Genomic DNA, 18541 nt, shown 5'->3' with positions numbered 1-18541 from the left:
TTGCGCAATTTAGAATAAAATCCGCATTTTAAGTCGACATTTTCGTATTTTGGCACATTTTTGGGTGCCAGATACCGGAAACTGCTCCGAATAGACCCCTCGATGGTGAATCTACCGGTCTCGATCCCAAGGAACATGTTAGTTGCGACTCTCGAGGCCGGCGCTTCCACTTTAGCCGACCCGATTCGCCGAAAATATGCGTATTTTACGGCCGCTCGACGGGCCTCGAAACAAAGAATACGACTTTCCGGGCACTTCTGGTGCCAAAAACCTATGGCTAGATGGCATCACGGACAGCCCCGTCGACGGAACCAACCTCCTAGAGCCGCCGGTCGAAGCCTCTCGACTCAAAACTGCCGCCGTAGGGCCGGTTCCGTGCCTCGAGATCCGCCCCGTACTCGATTCGGGGCCCCGCCGACCCGTAGGTGGTCGAGATTCCTGTGTTATTTGGTGCGGCTAGTCGCCCACGCCCCGGGGGGGCTCTGATCCGCCGAGAGAACGAGAAGAGACGACTCAAAACGACCGACGTGGCATCGGTTCGAACGGATACACTCCCAGGAACGCAGTCCCTACGGGCCAAGGTGCCCGAGCTGAATGTCCATCATATAGAAATTGCGACCACGAACCCCAGCGCACCCCGGAGGAGTTCGAAAAACACCAAGGGGCCCCATGCCGGCGTCGTAGGCGACGCCCTGGTACTGCTCCATGACGATGTGCGTACAGCGTCCGCGGAGAGCACCATCATGGAGACCGCGGCGTCACGTTCGAGAGCGGCGTCTCCAGCGTGATGAACTGGTCGATGGCGAGGAAGGCTTCGGACTGGAAGGTCGCGACCGTCGTGGGCGTCGTCTTCGAGGCCTCGGTGTTCTACGTGAAGACGAGCGCCTCGCTCGACGAGGGCGTGCCCTTCGCCGATGAACGACGCCGCTCGCCGCGTCGCCGACGCGGACGGTCTTCTCGATCGACACCGCGCCACGCTCCACGAACGACGGCTCCAAGACCTCCGCGCAGCTGAAGTCGAAGAAGGCCTGGGTGCCCCCGGGCGCTGATGAATGCGGAGATCAAGGCGCCGGGCAAGCCCGAGCGCACAGCCAAGAGACGCAGCGCCGACATGTCGCCGATCAAGACGGCCAGCTGCCACGCGACGACGGACGAAACGATTGAACGCCGGCCAAGAGTCCGGCACGGGCAAGGCTTCGGCCATGGTGGGCTGCCCACTTTCTCGGGTGCACCATGCCGTATCCAGTGCATGTTGAAGCTAGGGTCGTCTGGACGCGTGCGCAGCGCGAGGCTCGCCCGCCCGCCACCCGCGCCGTCAACTGCGCGGCGCGCGCGGCCCTCGCGTCCTTTAGAGGGCAGCTAAGCGCGCTTAGTGCGCCGCTGGGAGCGATGACGTGGGCCGCCGCGGGCGGGGACCCCTAGCCGTCCTCGACGACCGTGGGGAGCGCGACGATGTACGCCTCGTCGACGGCGCCCTCCGGGACGACGGGGAAGGGGAAGAGCTGGTCGGGGGGGTCGGCGCCCTTGTACTGGAAGATGGCGACGAACCGCTGGAGCATGGCGACGCGGTCCGCTTTCATGCGGAAGTCGCCGTCGCCCTCCTGCAGCGACGCGAGGTCCTTCTCCTCGCGTTTCAGCCGCTGTTTCACGTGGTCCACGAGCTTGTCCGCGTCGTTAGCCCGCGAGAGGCTGTAGATGTGGGGCTTGGGCCCCCCCGGGCCGTCGTCCTCCGGCGAGCCGTCGCGCTCGGCCGCCAGGGCCTCGCCCCAGGCCGCCGCCGCGTCGTCGACGACGCCCTCGTGCCGCTCGCCTCTCGCGAGGAACTCGTCGACGGCGCCCTCCTCGCGGAACGGCGCGAGCCCGCCGAAGAGCCCCACGAACATCATGGGGTTGATGAGGCACCGCGCCGCGTGAGCGACGGGGACGCCCATCGCGTGAGCGGCGCGCAACCGCAGCTTCTGGAAGTCCCGGAGGACCTTCGGCGAGAAGATGCGGCCCATGCCCACGACCTTGACGTCGTAGTCGTAGCCGTCGTCGTCGCGCCGCGTGACCTCGATGCGGAGCGGGCCCGGGTCGTCCGCGGGGCCCTCCCCCAGCAGCTCGCGGATGTCATCCGGGCACTGGTAGGCCAGGAAGACCGCGCGGACCAGATGCCGGCGCGTCGACGTGTCGTCGCGGCCGAGCTCCACGGTCATGGGGACGCCGTGCTGGAGCTCGCGGATGGCCGTCAGGAGGCGCGTGTCGCCGAGGTCCGAGAGCTCGAACTTCGCGTGCGCGCTCGAGGACGCCGCGGCGCAGTGGAACGTGAACTTCGGCTTCACGGTGAGAATCCGAGCGGCCTGACCCGCGGGCCGCGCCGCTTCGAGCGCCTGGAGCTGCGGGGCCGTCTTCGAGAGCCGCACGGCGAAGGTCGCCACCACTTCGCCCGCGGAGCACTTCTCGATCCGCGTGGCGAGGCCCCTAGAAATGGCCTTGTTCGGGCCGGCCTGCAATAGGGCGAATCGAGCGTGCGGCGGTATCTGCACGGAGACACTATCCATGTAGGGACTCACCCAGGCATACGGCGAGTCCTTGTAGGCGCCGCGGGCGAGGGTCAGCACCTTGCTCGAGGAGAGCGTCGCAACCCATTGGAGCTCGACGAGTTGGAGCGACTCGCTCCCGGGGATGGCCTCCGCGTCGACGAGCATCGACTCCGGCTTCGTGCACAGCACCACTTCGATCGACCCCGTCCCCCCCGACGGAAGCGGCGCGTTGAAGCGGTCGCGCGGGACGGGCTCGTAGCCGCTGCGCCGCTCGCCGCCGCCGTAGCCGCCGTAGCCGCCGCCGTAGCAGCCGCCGTAGCCGTCGCCGTAGCCGCCGTAGCCGCCGCCGTAGCCGCCGCCGTAGCCGCCGTAGCCGCCGCCGTAGCCGCCGTCGTAGCCGCCGTCGTAGCCGCCGCGGCCGTCGCCGTAGTCGCCGCCGCCGCGGTCGTAGGGGCGGCCGTAGCCGTCGCCGTCGTAGCCGCCGCGGTAGCCGTCGGCGTCCTTGCTGTAGTCGTCGCGGTCGCGGTCGCGGTAGCCGCCGTAGCCGTCGTCGTCGTCGCCGTCGGCGCGGCGGAAGCGGCGGCCGCCGTCGCCGCGGTCGGGGTCGCGGTCGCGGTTGTCGTCGCCGCCGTGCGGCGCGTCTTCCGGCGGCGTGACGCGCGGCGCGTCGCCCGCCGCCGGGCCTCCGGCCGGCGGCGGCCGGCCGCCGGGCGTGCCGTCGTCGCGCCGCGCGCCGACGCCGGCGGAACCGCTTCCGCGGTCGGGCCCCGCGGGGGCGGCGAAGCCCGGCGCGGCGGCGGGCCTTCTTGCGAATTCTCGCGCGTGCCCGCCTCGCTGTCGACGGCCCGCCCTCGGCCGCGGTCGCCGATGCCGCGCGCGCGCGCGTCGCGCGCGTCGCCGTAGTCGTCGCCGGAGCCGGAGCCCCGGGGCGGCGGCGCGCGGTCGTCGAGGCGCGGCGGCCCGCGGACCCGCGCGCGGTCCTGGGACCAGGAACGCGGGGGGCTCCGGCGCCCCCAGCCCTCGCGGTCGCGCCGAGCGTCGCCGCCGCCGCGCGCGTACCGCGCGCCGTCGTCGCGCCCGCGCCAGCGGCGGTCGCGGTCGTAGTCGTTGCGGTCGTAGTCGCCGCGGTCGCTGTAGTCGTTGCGGCCGCGGCCAGGATCCAACCAGCTCGGACGCCGGTCGCGCCACCCCAGAGGCGATTCACCGCCCCGAGGCGGCGGCTGCGCTTGACGCCCCATGAGGTCTTCGCGTCGCCGCCCTCCCGGCGATGGACTGCGCGAACGGCGGTCGACCATTGCAAAGCGTTGGGAGCTGGACAACGCACCGCGTTGCGAGTTTCCGTCGGGCCCAGACTCGATCGTCTCCGGCGGCAAGCTCTCCGTCGTGCCCAAGCTCCGGCCGCCGTGCCGGGTTTCGTGCCGAGTCCTCGGTCGGGTGCCGCCGGGGGCCCCGGCGTCGTGCCCGACCTCGCGTGCCGGCCCGTCCCGGGTCGCGTCCCGGGCCCGTGCCGGCGTGCCCGGCCGCGTGCCGCGTGCCGCGTGCCGGGATCGTGCCCGGCCGCGTGCCGGGACCGGTCCGGCGCCGTGCCCGCGGCGTGCCGGACCCGGCGTCCCCGGCCCCGTGCCGCGTGCCGGGCCCGTGCCGGGCCCGTGCCGGGCCGCGTGCCCGGAGCGCATTTACCGTGCCGGAACCCCCGTGCCCGCCGTCCCCGGCCCCCGTCCCGGGGCCGGACCGTCGTGCGGGGGCCCGTCGATCGACAATGATTCGACATCTCGACCAGCTCCAGCACAACTCAGCACGCAGATGTACGTTCGGATGCGACGGATTAACATGCGCGCTGCCTAGGCGTCCCCCTTGCGCGCGACGATGTCCTCGTAGAAGAACTTGATGCAGCCCTGGACGAGGGGCCGGCCGCGGCCGACGTCGCGGAACTGCGCGGGGCGCGGCCGTCGCGAAACGCGAAACGAACGAAAAAAGGGACGCGGGCTTTGCGCGATCTTGGGCTCGATCTTGTTGGCGGCGAGGACCTCGGCGATGACGTTGTAGTCCGGCCGCTCCTTGGACTCGCCGAGCTTCACCGCGGGCTCGTCGTCGCGGTCGCTGAGCGCGAAGATCTGCCAGTCGTGGGGGTAGGAGAGGAAGATGCGGACCTGCGTGCCCGTGGTCACGTACTCCTGGAGCGAGAAGACGTCGACGAAGCCGAGCTCGTCCATGCGCTTCGTGAACTGCGCCTTGCCGCCGAGGAAGCCGCCGAGCTGGCCGAGGAAGCCCGCCTTGGACGCGAGGAAGTCGAGCGTGTCGTCGCTGTCGCGGAACTGGGGGTTGACCATGAGCACGAGGCGCGGGCCCGCGGCGGCGGCGACGTCCTCGATGGCCTTCTGCGTCTCCAGGCTCGGCTGCACGAACGCGCTCGCGTCGAGGCGCGCCTCCGCGGCCTCGGCGACCATCAAAGCCTCGCCGTCGACGCCGCTCGCATCCAACCGCTGCTCGCGCACGGTCGGCGCCGCGTCGCCGCGCGCGGACCCCACGGACCGCAACAGGTCGCGGACCAAGGGCGCGCACGCCTGGTAGAGCTGCATGATGCCGCCCGTCCACGTCTCGTCGGGCGGGATGAGCTCGCGGCTCACGCCCCGCGGCAGCAGCGTCCGCAGGCGCTGGCGCGCGACGCCGTCCTCGGACGCGCGCAGCACGGCGTCGCGCGCCGCCAATAATTGGCTCTCGGCGTTGAGCGGGCACTTTGGCGGCGCGGCGACGCCCGGCGCCTCGACCATGGTCGTCGCCGGGCGCGCGACGGATCGCTGCGCGCGCCGCGCCGCCGGCAGCTGCATCGCCGAAGCGGTGGCCAGCAGCGCGGCGAGCGTGATCCGCATGGTTGCGCTGGCCGCCATTGCTGATGTGGCTGCGGCTGGCCGAGGAGAAAGTGTCGCCAACATGCCGCGGCGGCGACGCGCACAGCGACAGCCTACTTGGCAGGCCTAGAGGTCGACCTAGGCAGCACGGCGCGAAGAACGAGCTCGCAGTACAACGCGACACACAGGAGAACAAGTTACGCAGCCGCGCGCCGCGCCTCGGGCGCCCAGCGCCGCCGGTACACGTCGGCGACCCGCGGCCGCAGCCAGGGGAGGAACTCGTCGTGGAGCGGGAGCCGCTCCTCGAGCGTCAGCCCCGCGCGCGCGACCGTCGCCGCGAGCTCGCCCACGCCCGGGAAGTCGTGGCTCCGGTTGACGTGGTCCACGGGCGAGATGCCGCCGAGGTCGCGCGCGCCGCTCCGCAGGCACCGCTCGAGCTCGCCCTTGACGAGGTCGCCGGGAGCCGCGCGCGCGCCGCCGCGACGAGCGCGGGCAGGTCCGGCGCGGCGCCCGGCGCGAACCTGGCGAGCGCCGGGTCCGGCGAGAAGGGCTGGATGATGCATTCCTGGACGTGGCCAAAGCGCGCGTGGCTCTCGGCGATGACGTCGAGCGACCGGAGCCGGTCGTCGGCCGTCTCGCCGATGCCGCAGAGGATGCCCGTCGTGAACGGCACGCGCAGGCGGCCCGCCATGTCGAGCTGCTCCATACGCAGCGCCGGGTCCTTGCTCGGGGCCCGGTGGTGCGGCGCGCCCGGCAGCCGCAGCGCCGGCGTCGCCTGCTCGAGCATGAGGCCCATGGACGCGTTCACCTCCGCGAGCGCCGCCATCTCCGCCTCCAGCAGCGGGCCGACCTACAAAAAGAACAATCGAATCACAAAACGGCCGCAAAAAACGGACGCGGGCGTCGACGTTCGTGTGGGGCAACAAATCCAACTCGAGCGCCGCCTCGCACGCGTCGACCATCATCGCGTGCCACGCGCGCCGCTTCGGCGAGTCGAACCGGACCTCGCCCGCGAGCACGAGCACCTCGCAGACGCCCGACGCGGCGACGCGCTCGAGGTCCGCGCGGACGTCGTCCTTCGACTTCCAGTCGCCCCGGCCGCCGGCGATGGGCGCGCGGAAGCTGCAGTACGCGCACTTGTTGAAGCACTCGTACGTCGGCACGACCGTGTAGCACGACGAGTAGGTCACGACGTCCCGCGGCGCGGCGCTCTCGGCCCGCGCGGCAGCGGGCGCGGCACCGCCGCTCCGCCGCCGGTCGCGGCCCCGGGCGACGGCGTCGCGGACGCGCCAGTCGCCGCGCCGCGTGAGCTCCGCGTAGCTCGAGAGCTCCGCGGCCTCGAGCGCCGCGTCGTCGACGGCGCTCGCCGCGGCGCCGTAGAGCGTCGTCCGCTGCCGCGCCTCGCGGCCCGCGCGCGCCGCGGCCGCGCGGAGCGCGCCGGGCGTCGCGAGCTGGCCCGCGCGCGCGCCCGCGGCCACGGAGATGCTCTCGTTCATGAGCACGCCGCCGAGATCATTCGCGCCGACGCGGAGCAGCGTCGACGCGAAGCCGAGCCCGACCTTGGGCCAGGACGCCTGGAGGTTGTCCACGGCGCCGTCGAGCGCGAGGCGCGCCACCGCGTGCACGAGGAGCGCCTCTCGCGTCGTCGGGCCGCCGCGGACGCCGAGCGCCGCGCGCCTCGCCGGGTCCTTGTACATGGGCGCCTCCGTCGATACGAACGGCAGCGGCACGAACTCCGAGACCATGCCCGTCCGCTCCGCCAGCGCGCGGATCGTCGAGAAGTGGCGCGCGACGTGGCCCGCGTCCTCGACGTGGCCGAACATCATCGTCGCCGTCGTCGGCAGGCCCGCCGCGTGCGCCGTTTCGACGACGTCGAGCCACTCCGCCGTCGTGAGGCGCCCCTTCGCCAGCGTCGCGCGCACGCCGTCGTCCAAGATCTCCGCGGACGTGCCGGGCAGCGAGTCGACGCCCGCGCGGCGCGCGTCCGCGAGGAAGTCCGCGACGGGCCGCCGGCTCCGCCGCGCGCCGTGGAGCACCTCCTCCGGCGACAGCGCGTGCAGGTGCACGCCCCGCGGCACGGCGCGGCGCACGGCCTCGACGATCGCGATGTAGCTGTCGCCCGTCCAGCGCGCGCCGTCCTCGTCGACGTCGGGCAGGCCCGCCTGCACGCATATCTCCGTCGCACCGAGCCGCACGGCTTCCTCCGCTCGCCGCACGACCTCGGCCGTCGGCAGCAGGTAGGACTCGCCGTCGACGGCCGTGCGCGAGAAGGCGCAGAAGCCGCAGCGCTTCGTGCACGAGTTCGTGAAGTTGATGTTCCGGTTGACAACGTAGGTCGCGACGTCGCCGACGGCCGCGTGCCGCGCCTCGTCCGCGGCGGCGAGGACGGCGACGACGTCGTCGCGCGCGCGGCAGCGCAGGAGCGCCTCGCTCTCGGCGGCGCCGAGGCCGCGGCCCGGGCGGTCGAGCGCGCGGTGCAGCACGGCGCGCACGTCCGCGGACGCCGCGGCGAGGGCCCGCTGCAGCTTGTGGCGCATCGGTTGCTGCAGGCGTTTGTGTTTTGGCGCAGGCGCTTGTTGCGCGTCAACTTTGGTGCAGGCGCAGGCAGGCGCTTGTTGCGCGTCGTCAAAGGTGGTGCAGGGTGCTGCGCGCGGCAGACGTCGAGGCCGCTCGTCAGGACATCAACACCTCGAGAGAGTTGGGGAACATTGGGGAAACACCGCGCAGCGAAGTTGCGCCGCGATTGGATACGACGCAACGGACCGCGTCGTTTCGCCTTGTGCTCGCGCAACTATGTTCGCGCCGTCCAAGACCATGTGGCGGGACCACGGCAACAAGTTCCCGCAGCGTCCGTCGTCGGCGCAGCCGCGGCTGTCGCGGCCGCGGCCGCCCGTCGTCGTCGTCAAGGGGCTGCCCCAGGGCGGCCCCGGGCCGGCGCTGGACACGGAGCGGCTCGTCTACTCGCCCCGGAGCGACCGGTCGGCGTCGCCGCGCGGGCGGCCCGCGTCGGCGGCGCGGGCCCGGCCCGCGTCGGCGCGGACGTCGCGCGAGCGCCGCGCGCCGAAACCAAAGGCCGTCGACTGGCGCGTGTCTACGCCCGACGACGTCGCGCCCGTGCGCCGCGTCGACTTCGAGCTCAAGCTCCGCGACGGCTACGACGGCCCGCCGCCGCGCGAGCGGCCGCGGCCCGCCGCCGTCGCCCGGCGCGAGGCCGAGCGCGCGGCCTGCGCCGCGCCCGCCGCGCCCGAGGACGAGCCCGCGGACGACCGCGGCGGCGACCGCGCGGGCGACGACTACGCGGGCCTCGCGGTGTCCATGATGCGCGGCGAGGACATCGTCGGCGCCTACGCGTCGGCCCTCGGCGGCGACGCGCCGGCGAGCGCCGGCGGGCGCACCGCGCGGCAGCGCGCGTCCGACGACGAGCGCCTCGGCCCCGCCGCGCGGCCGCGCGCGGGCTCGCCGCGGCGCGACGCGCGCAAGGAGACCTGGGAGCCCGAGCGCCTCGAGCGCACGATCCTCGCCCGCGTCGAGGAGCGCGCCGCGCGGTCCCTGTCGGGCTACCGCTACCTGCGCTGCGCCATGTTCCTCCGGTCGTTCTTCGGCGACGGCGTCGACGCGGTGTCCGCGGGCCAGTTCGGCGCGCTGCTCCGGGCCAAGCTCGGCATCCACGTCGAGGACGCCGACGTGGTCCGGCTCTGGGTCCAGCGCTTCGGCGCCAAGTCCGGCGAGCACCGCCTCGCGAGCCGCCACCTCATCGTCAAGTTGACGCCCAAGGACCGGGCGGGCGGGCCGGCCTGGGACGCGAACGCGTTCGCGGACCGCGGCGCGGCCGTGTCGCCGCGGGAGCGCGAGCGCGACGTGGCGTCCGGCGAGACGGCGGAGCAGATCGAGCGGTTGATCCGCGACCGCCTGGACCAGAAGATGCGCAAATTATCGAACTTCCGCTATCAAAACGCGTACGCGGTCTTCCAAGACGACAGTTCCTCGGGCAAGGCCGCGCGCAAGGCCGTCACGCGCGAGGCCTTGAAGGAGCGGTTGGCGGCGAAGCTCGACGTGCGCCTCAGCGCGTCCCAGCTCGACGCGCTCTTCGCGCGCTACGACGTCGAGGGCCGCGGCGCGCTCGACGTCCGGGATCTGGTGCGGCGCCTCGTGCCCAGCGACTTCCCCGGCGCGTCCCCGCGCCGCGAGGCCGAGAAGCCCGCCAAGGGAACCAAGATGGGCGCGCTCCACGTCCCCCGGGCCGCGCGGCCGCGGCCGCTCGCGGACCCGTCGTGGACCGTCGACGACGTCGAGGCGCTCCTCCGGTCGAAGATCGCGGGCAGCCGCCGGCCCCTGGCCCACTACGAGCACCAGAATGTGTACCGCGTCTTCAGCCGCGCGCCGCCGGACGCTTCCGCGCCGCCGGCCAAGGGCCACGCGAACAATTTGACGTGCGGACGCTTCGCGGCCGTGCTCGAGCACGCGTTCGGCCTCGCGCTCACGCCGCCCCAGGCCACGCGCCTCTTCCTGCGCTACGACCCGTCGGGTTTGGGCCGCCTCGGCGTCATCATCCCCAACATGCTCCCCAAGGACTGGACGCCGAACTGCGGCGTGCTGCCGAAAAAGCCGGGCGCCGCGGCCGCGCCGCAAACGTCGCCGGGCCGGAACCCGCTCCACCTCGTCGAGTTCCCGCCGGATCTGGCCGCCGCGGCGCCGCCGCCGTCGGCGAAGAAGAAGCAGGCCGCGCCGGCGCCCGGCGGCGCGGCGCCCGACGCGCGGCCCGCGCGGCCCGCGCCGCGGCCCGCGAGCCCCGAGGCGAAGAAGAAGCAGAAGACCGAGCCCGCGCGCGCGCCGCCCCGCGTCGCCGTCCACGCCGAGGACTTCTCCTCCGTCCCCGCCGCCGCGAAGCCGCCGCCGAAGCGGCCGAGCTCCGCGCCGGCCGCGCGGCGCCGCGCGCCGCCGCCGGCCGCGGCGCCCGCGGCCGCGCCGCGGCCGCCGACCGCGGGCGCGCCGCGGCCCCCGGACAAGGGCGTCGGCGCCGTCCGCTACCGGGCCCACGTCTGCAACGACAAGGTCCGCGACCTCCTCAAGGTCCGCGGCCTCAACGTGGGCCCGAAGCACGCCGCCTCCTGGGACGCGGCGCCCGCGGTGCGCGCGCGCTAGGCGGGCACGTAAGAGACCCGACGCGTCGGATGGGGCTTTTACTATAGAATCGGGGGATGGTATATACACAGGGCACATGGAAGAGCGGCGCCGCTCCGGGTGCGCGCTTCTTCGGAGGCGGGCGCGTCGGTGCTAGGAGCTGTCGCTGTAGACCGTGCTGTCCAGGCTCGAGTCGTCGTCGCGGCACGACGCCGCCCACGCCGCGTGCGGGCCGGGGATGATCCACGCGTCCCGCGCCGCCGCCGGGTCGCGGGGCCGCGCGTCCCAAAAAGTCGCCCGCTCCGAAGCGGGCGGCTCCCAGGGGGGGGCGAAGGCCTCTCCAAAGTCGCGTTTTCGTTTCGGGGCAGCGCGGTCCGCCGCCTCCTGGTGGGCGAGCCAGGTGCGGGCGCCGGGCTGCCGCGGGGACGTGGGCGACGTCGGCGTTTTCGGCTCCGCCGACCGGGGCCCGTCGAGGAAGCTGCGCCGGGGCTCGACGGCGATGGACAGGCCCGCGAAGCGGTCGCCGGGGCCGCGCATATTCTCTCTTACTTCTGCCACGCTCAGGGCCTTCACTTGGGTTGAAATCGGCTGATGCACCAAAAGTAAGCCGGTCAAACATCGAATCTGCGGCGGCAACGTTGCAACATTACTTTGTTGCCGCGAACCTGGCGAGTCGACGCACACGAGAGAGTGGCCTCGGCGTCCGAGGCTCGCATCTGTCGCCGGCGGCGCGCCGGCGCGCCTCGACATCATGGCCACGACGGCGGACTCGCCGCGGCGCGACGCGGCCCACGTGATCCGCTACGTCGCGCGGCCCGCGGCGCAGCAGGACGAGGGCCTCTGGGGCACGTTCAAGACCGTGGGCCGCGTCGTGCTCGTCATCGGGGCGACGTTCAGCTCGCTGGCCGTGGGCGTCGTGCTCAAGCTCTTCGTCTTCCCCGTGGACCAGGTCATCGGCCGCACGTGGATGGACCGCTACGTCGTCGGCGCGTGGGCCGACGGCGTCGTCGGCGGGCCCGTGTTCCCGCGGGGCTGCCGGCTCAAGCTCAGCGGCGAGCTGCCGCGGCCGGACCACCGCGCGGGCCTGCTCATCGCGAACCACCAGCTCGACACGGACTGGTTCTACCTCTGGGACATGCTCCGGGTCGTGGGCGCGCACGGCGCGCTCAAGATCGTGCTCTTGGACGACATGCGGTCGGTGCCCATCGTCGGGTGGTGCATGCGCCTCGTGGGCTTCATCTTCGTGTCGCGGCACCGCAAGCGCGCGCGGCAGCAGGACGACGTCGCGGAGATCGAGCGCGCCGTCGCCGAGGTCGCGGAGGCGCGGCGGCCGTCCGTCGTGCTCCTGTTCCCCGAGGGGACGACGGCGAACGAGGAGGCGAAGCGCAAGGCCGAGGCCTACGCGAAGCGCATGCGCCGCCCGGCCCACGAGCTGCTGCTCGTGCCGCGCTGCGGCGGCTTCGTCGCGGCGATCCGGGGCTTCGTGAGCCGGGGCGTGCTCGTCGAGGACGTGCTCGTCTACGACTCGACGATGGCCTACGCGGGCTACGGCGGCGAGGTGCCCGCCTGGGACATGGGCTTCGAGCGGTCCGACGACGTCCAGCTGCCCAACGTCGCCAAGCTCTTCAAGGGCGACCACGGCGACCACGTGCGCCTCCACACCGTCGCGTACCGGGCCAGCGAGGTCTTCGCCGACGGCGCCTACGCGACGCCCCTGGAAGCTTTGCGGAGCCACGAGGCCGAGCGCATCGCCGCGGCCTGGCTCGACGCCCGCTGGGCCGAGAAGGACGCCATGATGGTCCACTACGCGGAGCACGGCGACTTCCCCGGCGCGGGCGACGTCGTCGAGGTGCTCAAGCCCGCCGAGTACCTGCCCTTCGGGTTGCTCACCGCGGGCTGGCTCGCGGCGGCGGCGGCCGCGACGCTCGCGCTGCTGGTGGCGACGCTCCTCGCCATGCCCGCGCTCTTCGTCGCGGCGCTCCTGGGCACCCTGGTCGTCGCGTGCGTGCTGCCGTTCGTCGCCTGCGCGGCGTGCGCGCTCGGGCCCTTGGCGCTCGGCGCGCTCGCGATCAAGCACTGGCACGACGCGCAGCCGAGCCGCGGCCGCGGCGGCGCCTTCGCGGACGCGGGCGACGACGACGACGACGTGCCCGTCTTCGGCGGGCCCGGGAAGAGCGGCGCGACGTCGGACGGCGCGGCGCAGGACACGCCCGTCGTCATCTGACCGCGCGAGTCCCGGCGTCCGCTTTTTCGTGTTGTCTCGGCTGCTGAGGACGAAATCGAGCTTTCCTGGGGGTATGAGAGGCCGCCGCGAAGGGCCGCGTGTACGCAAGTCATGCGGCCCGGCGGACGCGATGCTTACAAGATAAAGCCAACGAAGCAGCGACGGCGCGCGCGCGCGCGCGCTTCGCGGCGCCGCGCGGTGCGCTCGACGAAACGGCCCCCGCAGGTCCGCCGCGACGCGGCGCGCCCCGCCCCTCTGTTGTGATTAAGAATACATGTGCACCGTGCTGCAGGGAGGACTCCTGGGGCTCACGCCGTGTGAGGCGTCGCCGCGCCCCGCGACCCAGGGCGCGGTGCCTCGGCCAGATCGCAGGCGCTCTGAGCTTCGACATGGCTGCCTCACGTACTCAGCGCTGCGTCTTGCTCCTCGCGAGCCTCGTCGCGTGCAGCGCCGTCAAGGAGCTCAGCACGGGCTTCGACTTCCCGCGCAAGCACAAGCTCGGCGCGCTGCGGAGCCTCGGCGTGCGCAAGAAGGGCCCCATCAAGGTCTACGCCGTGGGCATGTACGAGGACATGTTCAAGGCGCCGGGCTTCGTGCTCAAGATGAGCATGGGCGTCGGCGCCGAGAAGATGACCAACGTGCGCCGGCCGGCGTCGCCGCGCTGCGCCGGCCGCGCGCGACGCGCGCGACGCCCGCGCGAGCCCGCCCGCGGACCGCGCCGCCGCAGGCGCTCGTCGACGCCATCAAGCCGCGCTGCAGCGACGCGCCGGCGCTCGACAAGTTCTCGGAGCTCATGCTCACCGGGTTGCCCGACGGCTGCAAGAAGAACATGGAGCTCTGCTTCGGCACCTCCGGCGGGAAGCTCGCGCTGTCCGTCGGCGGCAAGGCCGTCGGCAGCGTCGCGTCCAAGCCCCTCGCCAAGGCCTTCGCCGGCGTCTACTGCGACAGGAACGCCGTCTGCACCCTCAAGCCCGTCGAGGAGGACTAGGCCCGGTTCGCGCGCGGGGATTCCCGCGCGGCGCGTCTCGTAAGAAGGAGCTGGTCCGCGGTGTGTGTTTTGCTGGGGTTGTCTCTTGAGTGAACGCGCAGCGCCGTTCGTTTTTCTCGCGCGCAAAAATCGCGTCAAAAGTTCAATAAAACTGCACCTTGAGGATGTGGCAAACCAAATCAAGCCGAAGCTCAAACTCACCACGAGTGTTGGCTGCCGCCAAGCAGAAACACTAAACCGGAGGATCCGGTCGGGGAGCGGGGCCGGCATGGTCGGGAGCCGGCGCGGCGTGCACCGCTTCGAGGGCCTGACGCAGCGGCGCGGCGCGAGCACGTGCTACCTGCAGCAGCTCCCGGAGCACGTCTTCGCCCAGAACATATGCCGCAATCTCAACGCCTGGGGCTTCGCGTCGTGCGGCACGTGCTGCACGTGGCTCAAGGAGGCGGTGCTCGACGACGACGACGCCTGGGCGCGGCGCCTGCGCGCGTCGGACACGCTGCTCCAGCGCTACAGCCCGTCGGCGATCGCGGTCGAGTTCGTCGACTGCCGCGTACGAAGCAGCCAGCTCTGGGCCCAGGTCTACGACGACGGCGGGGCGCTCTGCGCCGGCGACACGCAGCGCGAGGCGTCGAGCCGCGTCGAGGCGAGCCGCTTCGCCCGCGTCGTCGCGCTCACGGCGTCGCTCCACGACGTCGAGGCCGCCGGCGACGAGGGCGACCTCGGCGTGCTCTACGGCGTCGCCTGCGGCCTGGCGTCGCTGGCGGCGCCCTGGGAGCTCGCGGCCCTGATCGACGACGACGCGAGGCCCCTGGCGCGCGCCGCGGCGCTCTTCGGCGCGTTCCTCCGGTGCGTCGACCGGACGCTGAGCCCCATCGAGGCCATGGCGCCCCTCGGCGACGAGGCGCTCGTCGCCGCGGCGACGCGCGCCGCGGCGACGTCCTGCACCTACCGCGCCAAGGTCTGGGGCCTGGGCGGGCTCCAGCTCTACCGGCTCCGCGACTCCGTGCACTCGGCGCGCGAGACGTCGTCGCTCCTCGCGCGCGGCGTCCTCTACCACATCGGCGACGCGGCCCGGCGCGCGGCCGTCGACGCGAGCCTCGACGCGTCCCAGCGCGCCGTCGCCTTCCTCTGCTTCGTCAAGGCCAACGTCGGCCGGCCGCGCCCCTCGGGCATCAAGCGGCCCGTCCTCATCGTCTCCGACCCGGAGTAGCGGCCGGGCGTGTTTGCACAGACTCCTCCCCCTTCTGAACATTAATCGCGCGTATACATATCTGCTAGTGTTGCAACATACGACGTAGTAGCAAAGCTGCAGACGGCTTCATTGTGCCAACCGACGTCGCTGTGAACGCGTCACGGCTTAAAAGGCGTTCGACAAAGTGTGGCTGCACGATACACTCTAATTCCGTAGCCGAGGAGCACGATGCTATCGTGTTGAGCCGAGCAGCAGCAGCTCCAGAAAAGGCGCCTGCCTCGATCTTCGCTCCCCAGACTGGCTTGCTGCCCCATGGCGTCTCGCCACCGAGGCTCCACCGGCCCGCCGCGGTCGTCGGCATGACCATGCTGACGGCGGACAAGGACACGCTCGCGGTGATCAACACGGCCCTCGCCGAGGCGGACCAGCTCAGCGCCGCCGCCTCCGAGCTCGAGGAGGCGCGCGACACGGACGCGCTCGCCATGTCCGGGACGGCGTGCGCGCGCCGCGGGCACTGCCGCCCTCGTCGCACGTGCAATCGAGCCGGCGCGCAGACGACGCGTAGAGAGCCGGATGGCTCGATCGCACGGAGGGCTGGCGCGCTGCGGCGCGCGCGCGCCGCGCGATCTCCGTCTTCAACATTGGCCCGAGCCCAGCGGCTCGCTCGCATCTCGCTCGCGGCTCTCGATTTGTGTTGGCGAGGCTGGGCTCGTCGTCCTCGGCGTGTGCACCTCGCTGTCGGACGGGCTCTTCGTCTCAAGATGGCGAACCAATATTTCCATGTGCGTCGGCGCGGCGACTCCCCACACCCGATAGAAATTGAGCGGCGGGGCTGGTTACGCGGCGACTCGCACGCCCGATACGAACCAGCCCCCGCGCGCTGCACCCGCCCCCACGCGCGCGCGCGCGCGCCGCGGCGCCTCGCTCACGCGCCCGCCCCCGCCCGCAGAAGCCGGAGAATGCGCTCAAGCGCGCGAACGAGCTCGCGACCATCGGCAACAAGAAGGCGGCGCTCCAGGTGCTGCACGACGTGCTGACGGCGAAGAAGTCGCGGACGTGGGTCAAGGTCTTCGAGTCGATCATGTTCCGCTACATCGACATCTGCGTCGAGCTCCAGATGCACCGCCACGCCAAGGACGGGCTCCACCAGTACCGCAACATCTCGCAGCAGCAGGCGCCGCAGAGCCTCGAGGTCGTCATCCAGTACCTCGTCAAGGCCGCGGAGACGCGGGCCTACGAGGCCGCGGCCGCGGCGAAGAAGGCGAACTTGGCGGCGGCGGCCAAGTCCGTCGCGGACCTCGACTGCGAGCAGACGCCCGAGTCCATCATGATGTCGACGATGACGGACGAGGGCGACGGCGAGCGGTCCGAACGCGAGGCGCTCGTGCCGTGGCTCAAGTTCCTCTGGGAGACCTACCGCAGTGTCCTCGACATCCTGCGCACGAACTCCAAGTTGGAGAAGGTCTACCACGGCACGAGCGTCAAGGCCTTCGAGTTCTGCCGCAAGTTCGAGCGGAAGACGGAGCTCCGCCGGCTCTGCGAGACGCTCCGCCAGCACCTGTCGAACCTCCAGCGCGCGGCGGCGACGAACAACACGAGCCGCCTGCGCGGCTGGGAGGGCTGGACCCAGGAGGGCGTCGAGATGCACCTGACGACGCGCTTCGCGCAGCTCGAGGTCGCGTCGGCGCTGGAGCTCTGGACCGAGGGCTTCCGGACCGTCGAGGACATCCACCAGATCATGCGCATCTCCAAGAAGCCGCCCAAGGCCAAGCTCATGGCCAAGTACTACGAGCGCCTCACCAAAATCTTCTGGGTGAGCGGCAACCACCTCTTCCACGCGTTCGCGTGGTGGCGCCACGCGCAGCTCGCCAAGGAGGCGGAGAAGCGGCCCGCGACGCCCGAGGAGCGGTCCCACCGCGCCTGCGCCGTGCTGCTGGCGGCGCTGGCCATCCCCGACGCGGGCAACGCCGGCGGCGGGCCCCGGGAGGTCGCGGGCTTCGGGCTCGGCGACGCCGACCGGTCGCCCGAGGACGACGTCGACGCGGAGAAGAACGCGCGCATGGCGACGCTCCTGGGCTTCGCGACGCACCCGACGCGGTCGGCCCTGCTGGCGGAGCTCACGGTGAACGGGGCGCTGGTGGACGCGGACCTGCTGCCGGCGCACGTCACGGAGCTCTACGACGCGCTCGAGTCCCGCTTCGAGCCGCTGCGCCTCGCGGCCATCGTCAAGCCCCTCCTGGACCGGCTGGCGACGGAGACGCCGCGGCTGGCGCACTTCGCCGAGCCCCTGGCGCGGCTGGCCGTGTGCCGCCTGGTCGCGCAGCTCGGCGAGGTCTACTCGTGCGTGACGCTCGACCACTTCAAGTCGCTCCTCGGCGACCTGCCGCTGGACTACGACGACGTCGAGAAGCTGCTCGTGGGCGCGACGCCGACGGTCAAGGGCGCGGCGCCCGTGGCGCGCCTCGACTACCGCCGCAAGTGCCTGCGCTTCTCGTCGGCGCCGCGCGGCGGCGACCGGCCCTCCGCCGTCGCCGGCGGCGGCCGCGACACGCTCAGCGTCTTCGGCTTCAAGGTCGACGAGGCCCTGGACCACATCCGCAAGGTCACGGCGCCGCCGCCGGAGGTTTTGGCGAAGCGCGCCGCGGAGCGCGAGCGGCTCTTCGCGGCGGCGCGCGACTCGGCCGACGCGGACCACGAGAAGTGCCTCGCGCGCAAGGCCGTCATCGAGCGGCGCAAGGAGGAGCAGGAGCGGCTCCAGCAGGAGAAGGCCAAGGCGGAGGCCGCGGAGAAGGCGCGCCTCGAGGAGGAGCGCAAGAAGGACGAGGAGCGGCGCCTCGAGAAGGAGGCGCGCGACCGCGAGCGCGAGAAGCTCGCGAAGATGAAGGCCGAGCTCCAGCTCCAGGAGGCCAAGGAGACGATGAAGGCCCTGGGCAAGGACGTCGGCGACGAGGTCGCGGGCATGGCCGAGGCCGAGCGCCAGAAGCTCATCCAGGAGACGCGCGACGCGGCCACGAAGAAGCAGAAGGCCGAGGAGCAGCGCCTCGCGGAGCAGGCGAAGCGCGTCGACTACGTGACGCGCGCGTTGCGCCTCGAGGAGCTGCCCGTGCTCGAGGCGCGCTACGCGCGGCGCCTCGTCGAGGACCGCGAGGCGCACGACGCGGCCTACGAGAAGAAGGTCGCTTCCGGCGAGGCGGCCCACGCCGCCGCGCTGCTCGAGAAGGCGCGCCTCGCGCCCGTGCAGCCCCACCGCGCGGCCTTCGAGGCCGACGTGTCCGCCGCGCGCCGCGCGGCGCACGCCGAGGCGCGCGAGGCCGCGCGGCTCAAGTTCGAGGCCGACAAGATCGCGCGCAAGGTCGCGCGCGCGCGCCGCCGCCACGAGGAGCACGAGGAGGAGCAGGAGCGGCTCCGCCAGGAGGAGGACGACCGCGCCTTCGAGGCCGCCGCCGCCGCGCGGCGCGCCGAGGAGGAGGCCGAGGAGGAGCGCGTCCGCGCGGAGCAGGAGGCCGAGCGCCGGGCCCTCGAGGAGGAGCGCCGGGCCCAGCGCGAGGCCGAGGAAGAGCAGCGCCGCGCCGAGAACGCGAAGCTCTCCGCGGAGCGCGCGGCGCTCCGCAAGGAGCAGGACGCCGAGCGCGCGGCGGAGCGCGA

General features: G+C 72.6%; 4 protein-coding genes across 4 annotated transcripts; 3 read left to right on the top strand and 1 right to left on the bottom strand.

Annotated features, from left to right (window-relative positions):
• Positions 1-1331: 1331 nt before the first annotated feature.
• Positions 1332-8065, bottom strand: AURANDRAFT_70725 (hypothetical protein; the record flags this gene model as incomplete). The annotated part of the gene is made up of 6 exons (XM_009034878.1): positions 1332-2486; positions 2553-3205; positions 4492-5344; positions 5617-5814; positions 5856-6221; positions 6268-8065. 6 exons carry the CDS (start codon positions 7906-7908, stop codon positions 1419-1421), a joined length of 4779 nt encoding a protein of 1592 aa, XP_009033126.1.
• A 624-nt stretch (positions 8066-8689) lies between these two features.
• On the top strand, positions 8690-12716 carry AURANDRAFT_70724 (hypothetical protein; the record flags this gene model as incomplete). Its single annotated transcript, XM_009035080.1, has 2 exons — positions 8690-10498; positions 11322-12716. 2 exons carry the CDS (start codon positions 8690-8692, stop codon positions 12714-12716), a joined length of 3204 nt encoding a protein of 1067 aa, XP_009033328.1.
• A 389-nt stretch (positions 12717-13105) lies between these two features.
• On the top strand, positions 13106-14976 carry AURANDRAFT_70723 (hypothetical protein; the record flags this gene model as incomplete). The annotated part of the gene is made up of 3 exons (XM_009035081.1): positions 13106-13354; positions 13444-13671; positions 13868-14976. The coding sequence occupies 3 exons, from the start codon at positions 13106-13108 to the stop codon at positions 14912-14914; spliced, it is 1524 nt and encodes a 507-aa protein (XP_009033329.1).
• Positions 14977-15842: 866 nt separating this feature from the next.
• AURANDRAFT_1116 (hypothetical protein) lies at positions 15843-17768 on the top strand (the record flags this gene model as incomplete). The annotated part of the gene is made up of 1 exon (XM_009034568.1): positions 15843-17768. A coding segment is annotated over one exon (1926 nt), but the record flags the coding sequence as incomplete, so codon positions are not given.
• Positions 17769-18541: the final 773 nt, after the last annotated feature.

The sequence above is a fragment of the Aureococcus anophagefferens genome, assembly GCF_000186865.1.
Source record: "Aureococcus anophagefferens unplaced genomic scaffold AURANscaffold_2, whole genome shotgun sequence".
NCBI lineage: Eukaryota > Pelagophyceae > Pelagomonadales > Pelagomonadaceae > Aureococcus > Aureococcus anophagefferens.
This window is presented reverse-complemented; position numbering and strand designations above follow the sequence as displayed.